Genomic DNA, 16,847 nt, shown 5'->3' on the forward strand with positions numbered 1-16,847 from the left:
ATATTTGGAGGAAATGTTGAAGAAGAGGTAGCTTCACCTTTTAAATGTCTGTTTCAATACAACTCTATGATTCTATGATATTTTATACTTATTTCCTCCCCCATACTATTGCAGATCAGGTACATTCCCAGGTGAATCATGAGAAGGAAAGTTCAGGAAAACAAAAAGGAACGTTGAAATATATTTCATTGTGTTCCTTTCATTTTTTTAAAATTTGTTGAATGGCTATAATTAGGTACTTCAACTTAGAAATGGTGCATCTACAATGTAATTTACGCACAGTGTAGATCCCCCTTACCTGATTTACAGTGACTGAGATAGTCAGGGTACAGTTATATTAAAAATGACAACCCAGAACACTGCTGGTTCTCAAGTAACTTTTGGTGCAAGACAAAAGAAAATTTATAGGAAGGAAAGGAATAAAATGTATTCATTGTGGTTGTACAGTATTGAGAATTACTGGGGGAAAATAATTCAGTCACCTGAAGAATGCTGTCTCTTGTATGAAAGCTAAATTTTCCAATTTGATTGTCAATATCATGGATGTTTAACATTAAGCTGGATGGAATATATCTGCAAGAGGTAAATATTTCTAAATTACACAAACTAATATGCAAGCATTCATGAACGTAGAAATGTAAATAAATGAAAAGGGAAAGTGTTGTGCTTGCTTCTTTTTCACATTTTTTATTACAAATATTTTTAATCTTATCTACAGAACATGACTTGGATCCTAACTACCCTTGTGTGAACTGAAAGGCTCCTGGTTCTGTTTGTCATGCTTCTTCAGAGAGTCTTCCAGCACCTGCAGAGTAAATTTTCAAAGAGCAAAGGGGAAGGGGTCAGTGAAAGTTGGAGTGTCCTGTAAACAGAACTCCACTCATGGGATGTTCCTGCCAGCAGAAGCTTAGTTAGGATCTAAGCCCCTGTCTCCAATTATACCACTACAAAGTGGACTTCTTTGGAAGTAAGGCCGGGATATAAATTAAACAAACAGACAAATAAAATCAGACACATTTCCAAATGCTGGCCAACATAAAAGCAGTATATATTTAAAATAAATAGAGGGGTTGACTGTCTCACAAGGGAAACATTGGAGATGTGTGACATATTTCTTTGTATAGATTTAAAGAAATCTGTTTCTGAAAGTCACAGCAAATTTCTGAAATGCACTTGTGCTAAATCATACATTCTGCTAGTTTGTGATTGGTTTTAATTTCATATGGGAGACTGGTTACAAATAACTGCAAAAGCCATTTGTTTAATTACAGTACTCTTCTACCACCCCCCCACCCCCGTATAGAAGCCAGGGGACATAGAGTCATTGCAATTTTGCAAATCTAGGAGGGCTGGGCCTATTGAGAATACAGTACAAATATGCAGAGTAGACTGAGAGAGAGTTATGCTACAACTGAGCTGGGCTGGATGATTAACTGGGCAAAGTTAATCAGACCTTAAGTATAAATGTGAATACTTGGCCCCCAATATATCTGTGTGCTTATGGAGTATTCACATCCCAGCCTCTAAGAAATACTACCGGAGAAGAATGGCAGCTATGATCTCTTTCATGGAATAAACCTTCAGCAGTTTGTGTTAATAAACACTGGTGCCTCAGAAACCCTGAAATAGATGAGCTGCATTGAATTTGGTGGCAGCGGAGGAGGGGAATTGATTTCACTCCTTATATGCACTTTTCTTTTGTGAAATTATACTAGCTTTTTATTTTTAAAATACTAATATTGAAAAGGGTGAATTAAAACAATAGAAGCTCCAGTCACACTTTATGACAATGCTTAGAAAGAAGATCAATTTGGAAAGTTTTAAGAAAGAATAGCTGTTCTATTTCCACATCATTTGGACCTAGATATGTTGCGTTTGGGGCTGATCAAAAGAAGAGGAAAAAATGCCAAAATACGCATAAAGCTCTGGTTTACCTATCCACACTACTGTCGTGATGCTCTAGAAGAGAAGTAACAAATATTGGTGAGGGCTGGTCTGCTTTCTCTTTGTGAGTTGCAAATTCAAAGTACACAGGCCTTAAGTATAAATGGAACTCCTCAAAGCCCATTTCTCCTGCAAATTCTTTGTAGAGTCTAAAAGGAAAAGAACACATACATATAGCTTTGCAAGGGACACCCTTGCTGGCAACTCTTGCTTTGCTAGAAACAGAAATTTTGTTTGCCAGCAACTGTGCACTATTGATTATGGAGTTTAAGAATCACTCTGTGTCTCAATAGGTGTGGGAGACAGTGGGCAATCTGACCGTGGGTATAAAACAGGGATGGGGAATCTCGGGGCTGGGGGACATCTCTGTCTGACCCTCAGGACCCACACTTGCTATGCTGTACACACTCCTTGACTGTTTTTGCTTAGCTAGAATGTGTCCTTGAACTCTGATCGTGCTTCTTGCTTGCCTAGATGGAAGAGTGGGTGGGTGGTGTGGAAAGTAGCCTACTCTACAAAGGTAAAATTCACATTCATTGCTCTGGCCCCGCCCACCACTGGCATGTGGGTCCCAAACAGTTGCCCAGAAGAGAATGCAGCCCTTGGGCTGAAAGGGGTTCCCCATCCTGGTGGAATAAAGGAGGCATAACTGAAATAGTGGTTTGGAGGGACTGGCAAGAGGAGAGTCCTAAATGTCAACAAGAGTCCCAATATTATGGCACACTGGATATGCATTTTAACCTACATACCCCAAGAGCAGGGGAAAAAACCCTGCTGCACAAAAGCCTTAATGGTTACTTTCAATCCTTCTTCATTGGGATTTCAATATAGCTCCCTGCATTGCCATCCCATGTGCCCATTACTTTACCTCTGCAGCTGTGCACTTTCTACTGCTGCCTCTATCAATCGATGGCGGAGGGTTAGAAGTTCAAGTAGCCTTGAGAAGATGTTCAGAATAAAGGCTTGCTTTTCTTTCCCCTGTTTCTGCTTTCCCTCTTCTGCTGATTTCAGTGCTGACATAGCAATCTCTCTTACAAGACAAGGATTTTCAACCAGAACGTCTGTGAATAACTATGGGGGACATACACTTCCTTTCAACAGTCAGTAAAAATAATGTTGTTGCTTAATTGTCGTATCAAACCACGAGCCCAGGTTCAGATGACAAGTTAAGGCTGTTAAATATAATGGTTTAATTGACACTGAAATGGAGAATGCCTATGTGTATTGGTGAAAGGGATTAGCTAGAAGATTCCATTGAAGCTAAAGAAGAACAATAAGGGTTCTCTGAGCTCCTAGATGGGTTGATAACTGTTATTGTTCTCTACTAGCTAATACGTGAGTGTTTAATCTTAGATCACATGGGTGCCATTGAATTTGTCCATCTCACAAGCATAAAATCCTTAAAAGTTTGTATTGAAACTTTTAGTTGACTGTGTCAACAAGAGAAAGAAGATTTGTAGACCATATCAACAGATCAGTCCATTTTAACTGGCATGAATGTATAGAGTCTGCAACAGAGATCACTAACAGCAGAGTCCTATGTCTCCTTGAAAGAAAGTCCCATTAAATTAAAGGGCACATACTTTCAGGTAAGAATGTATATCATAGCCTGAATTATTTAAAAACAAGACAAAATCACCACAGATTTAGAATGTAGAAGGCATACGTACATCTTTCTGAATTTGAGAGCCATAGAAAGACTCTGGCTGCTCCATGGTCAGCCATGTGTCCAGGGCAAGTTGAAGTACATGTTTTTCCAGATTAATTGCCTCCCTGGCTGTCTTTGGCCTACAACTTTGCTGGAACTCCTGAAGGATATGACCCAGAGCTTTAGGAACTAAAGATACTAGGCCAAGGGAAGGGTGGAACTCGAGCAAATAAATGTTCTTCAAAGCCGAACTTTAAAAACAAAGACAAAATTAAAAAGCATTCTGAAAGGATAGAATCATTACATTACGAGAAATAACTTTTGTTTTCAAGGAGCCTAATAGGACAAATGATAGTTTTGTTTAATCTGACCTGAAATCTGATACATTCCATGCAAACCTTTACATACCGAGTGTTTTATGTAAACTGCATAAATACATATTCTCCATTTATAAATCATTCTGTATCCTAGTATATAATGACAATGTAAGAATGTCATCATGGGGAACCATGTAAACTGCACTGCAGGTGAGCAGCTCAGGCAGGCGGAGCAGGCTGACAAGCCAAGTGAGTTAGCAGCAGGGGTGGTGGCTTTCTCGGGTGAGCAACAAAGGAACAGGCAGGACAGGACGGGAACATACTCTGCTGCCACTGCCCACCTCACCTGTCACCCCTTCCTCCTGTTAGTGGCAGTGACAGCAACAGCAGGAGGAAGGGTAGGAAGGCCTTCTCTCCTTTGTTTCTTTGTCCTGCTGTCGCCACCGAAGAGGCGGAAGTGAAGGAGAGAATATCTCCTTTCCATCCTGCAGTTATTTGCTACCATTGCTAGTCAGTAGGAGACAAATGTGAGAAGATATTTCTCCCCTATGTTGCTCATGTTCTTGGCCTTCCCTCAACAGTGGAGGGGTCTAAGGGGAGGTTTGGCAGGGTCAATGGGGAGTGGGATGGGCGGTTTGGTGAGGAAGGTGAATTCCCAGCTGTCCTTCCTGCTTCTCCTTGAAACCTCCATAGTTTAAAGGAGTAATGCGGGGTGTGGTTGGGGAGCTGAATTCCTTTGTAAACCTCCCTTTGCAATGTTGTCAATAAAATCTTCATTTGGAAAAGCCACGTTTGTTCATTTGGCTTAACATTATGTGCAAAGTAGGGCCGTGTGAAAGCTGACAAAACAAAGCTACTCATCTACAGTTTGATTAGCTTATCTGCACCAACCTCACTTTAATTCAAAGGGATAACAGAGTGACTTTTTGTGGAAGACTCTGGCTGAGCAAGTTAAAGATGGGCTCCCTTATAATACAGCACTTGCATCATATGATAAAGAGAGAGAGACATTACTCACGGGGTGTTATTAATAGCAATTAATTGTTTTGCAATTATATATGGGGGGAAACCAAATTCACAGGTGCCACCTTTGGGACCATCACGCCAAATCCTGTGGTTATATTCACGTTGGTTATCTATCTAAAAACCAAATAAAGAAAAACACAAGCCTCGTGTAGCAGAAAAGGTGGGATATAAATGTAAGAAAACAGATTAAAAATAATAAATAACTCAAAGAGTCCACTAACCTGTTTGTTCAGTACACCTCTCACCAGCTGTAGGTGAAGCTCAAGGCAAGCACACTCATCTTTATAGATGTTCACAAAATACCCAAGATGGAAATCAAATCGAGGGCGTCTGTACATGATGTCTGTTACAACTTGGGCCAAAGCAAATCTTTCTTCTGAATCCAATGCATGTTGATATGCTTCGAAGTAACTATTCAAAAGCTGAAAATAGATTTAAAGCAAAATATGTAGGTGGTGTTGTTGTTTTTTTAAAAAAAGAACGATAATTTCTCTCTATTTTTTTTAAAAAGTTAACTTTCCCTATATCACCTCTCCTCTCTTATTTGCTAATTTAGTCAGCTATGTTTTATGTGGCTTAGCCATTCTGGGGATGGGACTTTTGGAAAGAGGGACCTTAATTTCTATAAAGGAAGGGCTGGATGGGCTGTGGAACAGGAGAGTTAAAATGCTTCAAGATAAAATGTTTTGTAATGAAAATTCTTTTGTAGTACTGCGTTTCAGATGATAAAAATTGAGTATAATTTAAAAAATCAGCTTCATATTCATTTAATAACAATGGAGCATTCAGATTAAAGTGATACTTAGAGTAAGCCCACTGAAAATCAATGAAACATTAGTCTGATATTTGCCTTGGATTTTGTCACATCTCACACTTTTAGTCTCTGAAATATGATAGCCCTGGAAAATATCCAAACCAATTAATTTAAGTTTTTCAGATACATTATAGCTATTAGAGCTACATAAGATGACTGGGGGAAGGGGGATATCAAATACTGTATTCCAAAAAGGCTAATGATCGCTGTTTGCAAGTATAGTTGGTTTGAATAGTCCAACACACAGAGAGAGCCCTGGGCAACTTTGGGAACAAGGATGAGAAATAATTTTAATTTTAAAAAATATCGAATGTAACAGGAGCCTAGATTGGTTGGTTTTTAAAAATAATGTGGGAATATATATATACACCTGCCATTTATTTTCTAAGAAAGCTGTTTCACAAGTCCAAAGGTCAAGGATTACTGCAGATCGATCCACTGATGCATGAGCCCAGGCTGAGTAGTTGCTATTACTGGAATCACGGCATGCTTTGTGACCTCGAAAAGGAAAAACAGCACAACAGGCATTTCCACAGAAACCAGCAAGCTAAGGAAGAACAATGCCTACTTAACAAAATGCGGCTCTCCAAACCTCTCTATCTGGCTCCAAGGGCTCTCCCAAGCCACACACAGCCCACCAACCTCGTTCCACAACCTCTTAAGTGCTTTTGCCTGGGTGAGATGAATATTTGAACTGTAATGATACCTCCTGCTTGCCTGGATGAAGGCTGGAGAGATGAGTGTGATAAACCTCTGGGTTTTACATTGCTGGAAACAGGGCCAGATTTAGCTTTGATGAGGCCCTAAGCTACTGAAGGTAATGGGGCCCTTTATATGTCCTTTGTCAACAACAAACTGTCACTTGAATTGAATATATGCTGTATGGTAATTTATGGACCTAATAGATATCTAAAGTCAATTGCCACTGTTGCTGTATGTAGGTTTTATTTTATTTGTTTTTTATCTTATATTTTGGAAATGTACATCCAGGTTTTTTTCCTTTAAATTTTTTTTAAATTCGGCTTTGTAATTCGGAATTTATGTGATGTGATTTAATTTGATTTGATTGGCCGGTTAATAAAAATTATTTTTTTTTTTTTAAAAAAAGGAAGGTTGCCCACAGGGGAATGTAGTCCTCTACTTGAAAAAGGTCCCTTGCCCCAGTCTAACAACAAATATAGACTATACATTGTGATATGAGGTGCCTAAAGGTGCTTGCTGTGTCACCATCGACACAGACCAGTGTTTCCCAAACTTTGGTCTGCAGCTGTTTTCGGACTACAGTTTCCATCATCCCCTGTCATTGGTCTTGCTAGTTAGGGATGGTTGGAGTTGTAGTCCAAAAACAGTTGGAAACCCAAGTTTGGAAAACACTGACATAGACCTCAACATTTCACACAACCATATGAAAACAGTCCAGAGTCCCACTCTGCTAGGCTGGCTCAGTAGTTGACAATAAGCAGCTTGCTATAAACTGACGTTTAGCAAAGTCAGGCACCCTGGCCGAGATTTTGGGATACCAACTTTTGGGCTGGTGATCATCCTTGTGAATGATTATTCCCATTTGTGCTCCTTTCCCCCCTTTCTGTCCTTCTCATTTGCAGAAGTGTACCAAACTGTGCTGATTCGTACCTTTCCCTGCCTCAATGTACTGGGTTGCCACAAGCAAAAGCTGTTTTTCTAGCTCTTTCAGGTCCCGGAGGGCTACATCGTACATCACAAAAGCCCCTCGCTGATCCTGGGTGTGAACATACATGTCCTCTGTGGTGTAAAAATCATCATGGTTTTCTACCTCTGCAAACTCCATAAACTGCACACTGTGAACCTGTGCCAGGGACAGATTAAAAATAAATACATGATGAAACCTATATTAGAAGTACCAAATAAAACAGTGCATGTACATGTGGGCACACATACATACATGTGTGTGTGTGAAACTTTCAAGAGTTTTGTAAAGGTATGGAAGAGTTTGACCTGCTGTAAACTTATGGAGGAAGATTCAGTTCTGATTGGCAATGAGATTTAGGAGTGGAAGCAGTGAATCTTTTGTGAATTTCAAGCTGAAGGCAAATTTTGAATGTTAAAAAGTCTGACCCATCCATAGAACAGATTGCTTTAAGGCTGCAAGACTAAGCATGCTTGCTGGTGAGCAAGTCCCAATGAGATCCATGGGACACTTCTGAAAAGACACGATTAGGGTAGTAATTCTAGTAATGGGGGAGGCTGCAATGTACAGGAGGGAGACTTTGTGCATGTGTTTGCTGCATTTATTTAGTTAGTGAAATTTATACACCACTTAATTTTAAAAACACCCTCCATAAGTAGTTTACATAAAATGGTATAAAATAGCCATTTAACAATAGCAATAAAAACAGACAAAAACAGTAGATAGAATAAAAAAAAAATTCAAATGAGAAAAAATGTTTGAAAAGCAAATGTGCACCAGAAAATTATATAACAGGGTAGCCTGGCTAAGCAAAAAAGGCTTTAGCTGGCATTGAAAGCAATACAACGAAGGCATATGCCTAACGTTAATTTGTCTGCTTCGACCTTTGAACAGAGATAAGAAATCTATAACTCTGTGTCAGATGTGGAACACTCCAATGCGTTTCCGCATAAGGCATATGGCTTTGATTTTATGACCTGCACTTCATCAGCTTGGGTAAATACAGCTTGTTGTAAATAGAGCTGGGGTTGTAAGGAGACTGGGGATTCCCCTAAATGCCCCCATATGCTATATCCTCTAACATGCAGGACCTACTCCAGGAAGCTGCCTTACACTAAGTCAGACCATTGGTCCATCTATCTCAGATCCTCTACTCCGATTGGCAGCAATTCTCCAGGGATCTGGAAGCGGCAGGGATTGAACCAGGGCCCTTCTGCATGTAAGGTCAGCTGGAGCACCCGTTGACCTTGGTGCCGCACCTATTTTTATTAATGTGTCTATGAATCTATTTTACAAAGTACCCAAATGCCTCACCTTATAGTCAGCTGGTGTGTAATGCACATAGGGGTGTGAACCAAGACCACCATAGGCACCTCTTCCCCCTTTGGCTGCATTTACCCAACAGGAGTCTTCAGCAGTGGAGACCAGATGGCCGGCACTCAAGGCAAGACCTGAGGTGCTGATGGTTAGGGTTCTTTCCACGGATCTGAAGTAGTTGAGGATGCCCAAACAAATTCTCTGGTACAAATGACACGGTTACGATGAAATAAAAACAAGGCTTATTATGTACAGTCTTGCATAATATGAACATTTGAACGTGGTTTTTCTTTTTACCTGCAGCTCTCGGATTTGCAAGTGACGCAAAAGAAGGAGAGATAAGTAGGCTCCTTTCCTCATGGGAAGCCCCTTGCTGTCGGCCTCCATGTCCTCATCTAACCCCAGCAGCTGCAAGGTCGTTGTGTAACTACATTTTCCCCCCAAGAAGGAGAAATTTAATTAAAATTACTGTTCCTCAAAGAGATTCTCAGTTACATCTAAATTGCATAATCTCTTTATATTTGCTTTCTAGGAGGTAAAGCTCCTGCTGTAATCACTCACATGGAAACCTCCAGAACAGAACAACATTTAGAAGGCCCAGGAGAGTATGTTAGTGCAATCACATTTAAGGTGGTGCCAGTAAGTACACATATGCAGGGGTGGACCTTGATAATATGCTGCCCAGTGTGAGGCCATTTGACGCCCTCCCCCCAATCCCTGTGGTACCGCCTTAAACCAAGCTTTGGGAAAGAGGTGTGAGGCTCTGCCAGGGTCCTAGAGCCCTCCTACTTCTTTCCCAATGCCTGGGTAAGTGCTTGCCTGACATTGGGAAGGAGACAGGGCAATTTGAGAAGCTGCCCTTCCATTTGTGTTTTGACAGCTTTGGTACAGCCCATGCATTTTTAGCATTAAACATAAGCATCACACACAGAAGAACCGGTAATATTCATTTCACCTTGGGTCTTTTTTCTTTCTTGAAAAAGTGGAGGTCTTGTTAAAGTTGGAATGTCCCATATCCTTCTCACCAGTTGCCATGGTAGGATTATCAACATCATCACTGGTTTGCTCCTGTCCATATTTAAGGGCTAGTTATTATAGGCAAACACACACAAAAATTTTCGTATTCAAGCTTTTTGTAACTATATAATTATGAACAAAGGAATCCTTACATCATAGCCCACTGGTTCTCTTGTTGCTTGTACAACTTGTGACCTATCAAAATGGCAAGTACAGCAGCAATATATGGTGACCAAGAGATCAACCTTTGCTACCTACTAAGGACTACAAAAAAGAAGTACCAAGCAGATTTCTCCATTCTATTCCATTATTTTCCAAGGAGGTGGGTGGCATCCCTCTGTCACACATTCTGAATTGTATTCAACACAGGACTAAGGACAATGTTTCACCAGCACAAGGATTCTCCTTATGCAATGGAACATCCTCCTCCATTTCTTTCTTACAAAAGTATTATGTTCCTGTTTGGACTTTCAGAAACCATTATCAACTTCAAAGCAGACTGAGAATCTCTTACACTGCCAAAGTCACCAACAAGCAAAGAAGTAACTGGTGGAGTGGTGGGGTTGTATTTTGGAACACAGACCTTCCAGGACTCCATTTGAGATACTAGTCATACATGCATCATAAACGATGCTCTCAACTTTCATGAAACCAACCCCACTGAGTGATAATCTTATGGTCATGACTCATATTGATGCCTGATTATCTGAAGTAATAAAAAGGCAAGGATTTGGTGGTGGCATTTTATCAGGTCTAGCTATTATGAAGCAAAATGCAAGTCATCACAAAATAAAGCAAGGACAGCAGTTTCATAAATACATGGTAGTCAAATGGGAGCTCACTTGTCACATAATATTAGAACTTACCCTGAATTGGAGGATCCTCTTCAAAAGTAACAAAATTCATTCCAAAAGAAAATGTACACAATCCCTATAGAGACCTACACAAATTTCAGTTTATAAAATCTTCTGCATATTTACCTGATGGAATCTGGAGTTGTGGTAAATCTTGTTCCAGATTTGATCATATTGTTGTGAATTAAAAGAAGGTGTAAAAGTACTAAAAGCCGATGTCATTGATTTTGGCTCTAGCACTGCAGATGCTTGCTCCTGAAGAACCTCCATCACCTGTTCTGGATTGGAAACCTAGTTTGTCACAGCAACATATTTTGACTTTTAGCAAAAAAAGAAGCCACAGTTCAGATAATATAGACTAACTTTGTCTGGATCCAACTGAGTGATTTGAAATTTCAGGAATGGCAAATAAGTTTAGACATAACGTAAGAGTACTTAAACAAAACACCACTACCCCACTATAAATCGCAAAGACAAAATGTGAAAATGAAAGTTCATGGTGTCCTGAGTAAAAACAGTCTTTGGAATCACTGACTGTGGAATTCTTTCCTGTTAATGGGTGTAGATTTTTTAAAAACTTCATTCTGAAATACCCAAAAGGGTTTTGATTCACTTAAAGTAAAAATAAATACCGTAATTTAATGTAAACCTGCTACATATCACACAAATTGGAGACAGGTTTGATAGAAGTGGATACAAGTTAGAAATATACCAAGAACATTGAAATGCAAAAAAATGGACGTGGGGAAGTGGAGAAACAGTTACTCAGCAGTTTTTATTACCTCTAAAAATTTTGACTGAATCTGCAGCAGTTCATCAACCTTCCGATGGTTCAGTTTCCTGAACATTTTTTGCTGCCATGGATCTTGGTTAGGTTTAATCTGCTTGTCAGTAAAAAAACCATGTGTAAGGAACATAAAGAAAATACATTCCTCGTCCTAATGCAGCACAGGTGATTGGGACATATTGAATTGTTTTGTGTGCACAAATTTGCACATACAGGAACTAAAGGATGCTTTGCATGGAAAAAAAAACCCTAGCACTCAGCAGATTTGGGCTTGATCCAGGTGTGCCAATGTTGTACAGAAATGAATGTGTGCAAAGATCTTACCATTTGCTTGCTGCTCTTAGTGCTAACCACTTGTGGGAGGGATGAATCCAGGCACCCTGCTACTCTGTCCAAATATCCAATCAGCTCTGTCAAAGGTAGCAGCCAATCAGATTTCTGCACATGCCAAGTTTCTGGACAAGGGCCTTTGAACTGAGACCATTTAACCCACTTCAACTCAAGATGAGTACACATGGTTTGCTAATGAGAAGCTGGGAATTTAGATGCTTTAGAGCAGCTTCCTTTAGCCTGAGCAGACAATTTATCAGATCACCCAAATGCAGCTCTTATTACCTTTACGAAAGGAATCCAGTTGGCTCTCTTTTTCAAAGCCATGTTGGGGTCTCTGATACCCCAGGTTTCCGATCCAGGTGTTCCAGCATCATAAACAGGAAATGTTCTCATTGTCTGTTGTTTACTGAAAATGCTTCTAAACTCATGCATGACCTAAGCATCCCAGGAAAAAGATGCCCTACTAGTAAACATAGGTTTCCACTGAGCACTGCAAAATAGTTACTATGTTAGATAGTTCAGAGAGAGGAGTAGTATGCACTTAAGCTTCATTGAACATCATAATGAATTTCTATTGACTTAAAATGGGATTTAATTGTACTTATATTACTCTGGATTTTGCCCCAAATTCCTTACTATTACACTTTGGAGGATCATAAAAAATTCAGAAGGGAGATCATTATAGACTTAACTCTGCTGATATCAAAGCAAATAATTGGTTGAACTGTTTATTCTTTTAGCTGTAGACTTTCAGTGGGAGGAGAGGGAGGGACCACATCAGTATGCATATTGTATACAGTAATATAAGAGCAACCATTAAATTACCATAGAAAAAAGTTCCATCTCATCAGCAGAATGCTTCAGGTCTTCCACATCATAGCTGATACGAAATTTAGAAAGTAAACGTCTGAGTTGAGGCTTTAGTTCCTCAATTTCTGCAGTGTGTTGGGGAAGTATGGCTTGGAATCCTATCAGAGAGCAAGAATAAACTGAAAAGATGCATAAAACAAACTTTGTAATGCTGCCAAGTTGCCTTCAGGTGAATTTATGCTTCTGATGGTGCATCATTATATATATACAATATTACACCCAGCCCCCATAACTATTAAAATTACAGTAGGCCACTGAGGAAGACTGGAGCGGGGGGAAAGTATATGGCCAGCCTTTTGAATGGCCAGGTTGTAAGCCTAAAATCACAAATAAAAGGATGTAAATATAGTTGGGCTGTTGCAAAAGTCTTAGTGGCATGAGCTCCAGGTTTTTTATTCACCTGACAGTTTGAAACACAGTTCAATAGAACGACTTAAAAGAACTGAGATTTATATGCCCCTGCATTCCAAAGTAACCTTTGGCCCATCTTCTCTAACTGGAAGGCTATCCTATTCAAGAACCACCACAATTATGAACCATCACAACATTTTTGTACAATATTCATTAGCACGTGATAACCCCAGATGACAATGTTACCATGTATGACAGTATATCACACCAAAATGAAGCATTGGGCCAGACACTTCTATGCCATCTTCTATACATTACATCCATCTGGATATGTGGGTTTATGATTTAGTGTGGACCAGCGCTTGCAGAGAGATGCACACCCCCTGTTCCTTATACTTCTACATATACAGTGGTACCTCAGGTTACATACGCTTCAGGTTACAGATGCTTCAGGTTACAGACTCCGTTAACCCAGAAATAGTACCTCGGGTTAAGAACTTTGTTTCAGGATGAGAACAGAAATCATGCTCCGGCGGCACGCCGGCAGCAGGAGGCCCCATTAGCTAAAGTGGTGCTTCAGGTAAAGAACAGTTTCAGGTTAAGAACGGACCTCCGGAACGAATTAAGTACTTAACCCGCGGTACCACTGTATTGGCAATTATTAACATGTGCCTACACAGCTGTCAGTGTCTTGTGCTAAGTGTTGGGACTGCTATGACTCTATTTAACCTCATAGAGGACACTCCTCTAAACATGTGGGTGTGTTTTGTGGTGGCACAAAAACGTTATTGTGAGATGCACACCCCAAATTCCATATTTGTAACTGTCTTCTGGGGTCATAACAAAAAATGGTTACTCTTGAACAGCAGAGCCCCCTGCTATGAAGATATTTGGTGAGTCAACACTTATTTTGGGTTCCGCGATAAGCCTCAGTTTCTTATTAAGTTTTCTTGTTGAGCTCAATTTCAAACTGTACTACTACAGCTTGAGAACTAGTAACTAGCTTCTGTCTTGTGTTTTCAAGACTTTTGCAGCAGCCCTTCAAGGTATCCTTTTGTTTCTGATGATAAACTTCTTCCAAGTCATACTATGAATCCCAGATATCACTATGCCACACAGGTGTCCTTTGTACAGCAGCTCATTGACACACCAAGAATTTTAATCACCATGCAACAACTTGCTAAAAAGTTCAATAAGGCTCCTGAGGATCTGTAGAGTTATATGTAATCTAATTTGTTATCTCACTGCTTGGCAGTAATGGGCCATCTGTGTTCCTATTCTACACTTGGCTCTATCTTAGCTTTTACTGTTTTGCTTAATCAATTTTCTGTTTAATCTATCAAGCTTAGATCTATAAAGCGGACTGAGTTGGAGACCTTATTTAATATAACACTATAAAACAAATGTTCCTGGACAACGCGTCGCTGAAAGTAAACAGCAAAGAAGAAATCATCGTGATTAACTTTCTGTCTCCATAAAAGTTCATTTCCTTTCAGAATAAATGCCCAGATGTTGTCTGCGTATATCTACATATCCCCACCTGGCTGCTATCCTGAAATGGCCTTTGCTTAGATTGAAAGGTTGAGAGAGTGGAAGGACCATATGGTATGCCCTTGTTAATGCTCAAATTGTAGGAATAGGATTACAGGAAACTGCCTTATGCTGAGTCAGATCATTGATTCATCTTAGCTCAGTATCGTTTGCACCGACTAGCAGTGGTTCTTCAGGATTTCTGACAGGGTTTGTCCTTCCCAGTCTTACCTGAAGATGCAGAGGGCCAGGGACAACCTGCCCATAAGGCAGACTAAAGCAGCTGCCTCAAGTGGCGGAATTCTGTGTGGTGGCGCGATCTTGTGAGAACTCTGCAAGATCTTGTGAGACTTCTGGAGATGTTAACAGAAGCTGTCACTGCGCAACCCCAGTAAGTGAGGCTTCAGCAGCAGTGGGATATCTTCTCATTTCACCTCAGGTGGTGAAATGGGACAGGCACCCCTGCCGAGGGCAGAACCCAAGACCCACTGGCATCCAAAGCAGGTGGTCTACTACTGAGCTATGGCCTGTCTCCTTTGTGAAGCTTGAACAGCTCAATTCCACACACTGCACGTAATTACAATGAACAGAAAACAAATGGGGAGTACTCTGTATTTCCCCCAGCATCAATATAACAGTTTGCATGCTTGGAAAATGCAATATCCCAACAACAGAAGGGAAACTTGGGAAAGACAGACCACACGCAACAACTGCAAACTAATGCCATATTGCTGCATTGTACAGCGAGGCCCTAAGGCACATGAGGGTAATTCCTTCTTACCATCTGTTGCTGATGTGTCAGGGTGAATAGAGAGCTGGATACTGGGAGACAAATATACAGTTTTGCCAACAGCTTTGAATTTATCACCATCACCCCAGACAGGATGTTTGTTAATCTCCATTCTATGAGAGACAGGCAAGTACTGGAGTACCTACAGAGAAGAACACATATTTTGCATTTAGTGTTTGTATTCAAAGCACAAGTGGGACCCAAAGGTTCCATAATTAAGTTATTCATTTTTACAGTCTATAATTGTCATCTCACCTGAAGGTAGTTATGGATGGTCTTAAGTGAGTGCAGGTGACATACTAGCCACTGTGTGTAAATAGCCAGGTCTTCTTGGGTCACTAAATTTATAGGGTTTTCCTTTCCTGCCAGGAAGTTCTCCCGAGCACTTGACAGTCTTGCTGCCCTTTGAACAGCATCATTGTACTCCTGCATAATATGAGCCACCTGTTTCTAGGGAGATAGAGAGAAGAGACATTTTTTTCTCAGAAAGATTAATTAATTATCTAGAACATCCTTGCTTTAGCCTTTCCCTCCGAAGAAGGAGTCTCAAATCATGAACAGGAGTGTGCCATTTGTGGGGGAGGGGGGATGTAGTCCTCTAGATAAAATCTGAAAAACAATGTTTTGGAAAGAGCTTAAAAAAAAAAAAGTCTTCAGAGCTTTTCACTGTATGGAGGTCCATGCACCAAGAAATATTGAGAACACGAGACTCTTTTAATAGACATCTTCAAAACAGGCTGCTGACATCTTAATAACTGGCATTGCTGATATGGTCCATGTCCTTTTAACAGTCCCCTGAGCCTCTGGTTTTCAATATTAAAACTGATTTACACATGGAAGAGGCACTTATGGTATAACTTCCATAGACTTTGGCACTTCAGATTATCAGGGCACCGAATCTCCTATTTGTAATAGTTACTATGCACAGTTCCTGCACATAGAAAATTAGCATAGCAGGGGGAAAAGCTTTCACAGTTGTTTTCTACAAACAGGGAATTTTTTATTCCTTGATGAAGGAGCAGTACCATTATTCTTATTCTTATTATTATTATTATTAATTGAAATTCACATTAGCTCAAAGTGTTTGAGAGTTGCCATTGCTGTACAAGCAGCAGTGCACATGCTTCATTATGACCAAGTCTAAGGATAATATTGCAACAGGGGCTAGGCAGCATCTTTTTGAAAGTGCATGATATCCACTGGATCTGGGTTTTGAGCTACACACTGAGAATGAGGTTGCCACAGAGGGCTGTCACAACTGGATGCTGCCCATTATGATTAATTACGTATGAGGCACATAATCTTGCACATAACGTTTACTGAGCATTATAAGGTGAAATTCATTTATACAGAAAGAAAACAATGGGTTGTATCCATACATATTCAGAGTAGACCCAATGGGATTAAGTCAATTGCATCTGTTGATTTTAAGGGGTCTATTTCCAAGCAGGACTTAGTTGGATTCAACCGTATGTACATATTTACAGTTCTGTCCCCTACATGCAAAGGAAATCAAGCCAAACTCACAGCTGAGCTTTTATTACACACCTGGGAGGAAAACCCATGTTCCTATTCCAACTCAA

General features: G+C 40.1%; 1 protein-coding gene and 1 long non-coding RNA gene across 11 annotated transcripts in view; one reads left to right on the plus strand and one right to left on the minus strand.

The window, feature by feature from the left end:
* LOC310674324 (uncharacterized protein) overlaps positions 1-16,847 on the minus strand; it is a 57,391-nt gene that overhangs the window by 29,148 nt on the left and 11,396 nt on the right. For 7 of the 10 annotated variants that reach the window (XM_083433398.1, XM_083433396.1, XM_083433394.1 and 4 more), the window contains 17 exons: positions 15,520-15,714; positions 15,256-15,406; positions 12,549-12,691; positions 12,006-12,158; positions 11,386-11,484; positions 10,730-10,894; positions 9,688-9,800; positions 9,030-9,159; positions 8,730-8,933; positions 7,382-7,574; positions 6,120-6,247; positions 5,157-5,357; positions 4,928-5,049; positions 3,615-3,843; positions 2,813-3,015; positions 1,935-2,093; positions 483-573 (listed from right to left, as the gene is read on the minus strand). In XM_083433398.1, the coding sequence (XP_083289524.1) occupies positions 483-573; positions 1,935-2,093; positions 2,813-3,015; positions 3,615-3,843; positions 4,928-5,049; positions 5,157-5,357; positions 6,120-6,247; positions 7,382-7,574; positions 8,730-8,933; positions 9,030-9,159; positions 9,688-9,800; positions 10,730-10,894; positions 11,386-11,484; positions 12,006-12,158; positions 12,549-12,691; positions 15,256-15,406; positions 15,520-15,714 (2,679 nt within the window). The remainder of the gene's footprint in view (positions 1-482; positions 574-1,934; positions 2,094-2,812; positions 3,016-3,614; positions 3,844-4,927; positions 5,050-5,156; positions 5,358-6,119; positions 6,248-7,381; positions 7,575-8,729; positions 8,934-9,029; positions 9,160-9,687; positions 9,801-10,729; positions 10,895-11,385; positions 11,485-12,005; positions 12,159-12,548; positions 12,692-15,255; positions 15,407-15,519; positions 15,715-16,847) is intronic. The other 3 variants (XM_083433397.1, XM_083433399.1, XM_083433395.1) reach the window with 2 other exon arrangements.
* Positions 6,261-9,212, plus strand: LOC310674415. The gene is made up of 2 exons (XR_014509576.1): positions 6,261-6,566; positions 9,036-9,212. It is a non-coding gene; the product is annotated as an uncharacterized lncRNA (long non-coding RNA).

Source organism: Podarcis tiliguerta (assembly GCF_965153285.1).
Source record: "Podarcis tiliguerta genome assembly, chromosome: 3".
Taxonomy (NCBI): domain Eukaryota; kingdom Metazoa; phylum Chordata; class Lepidosauria; order Squamata; family Lacertidae; genus Podarcis; species Podarcis tiliguerta.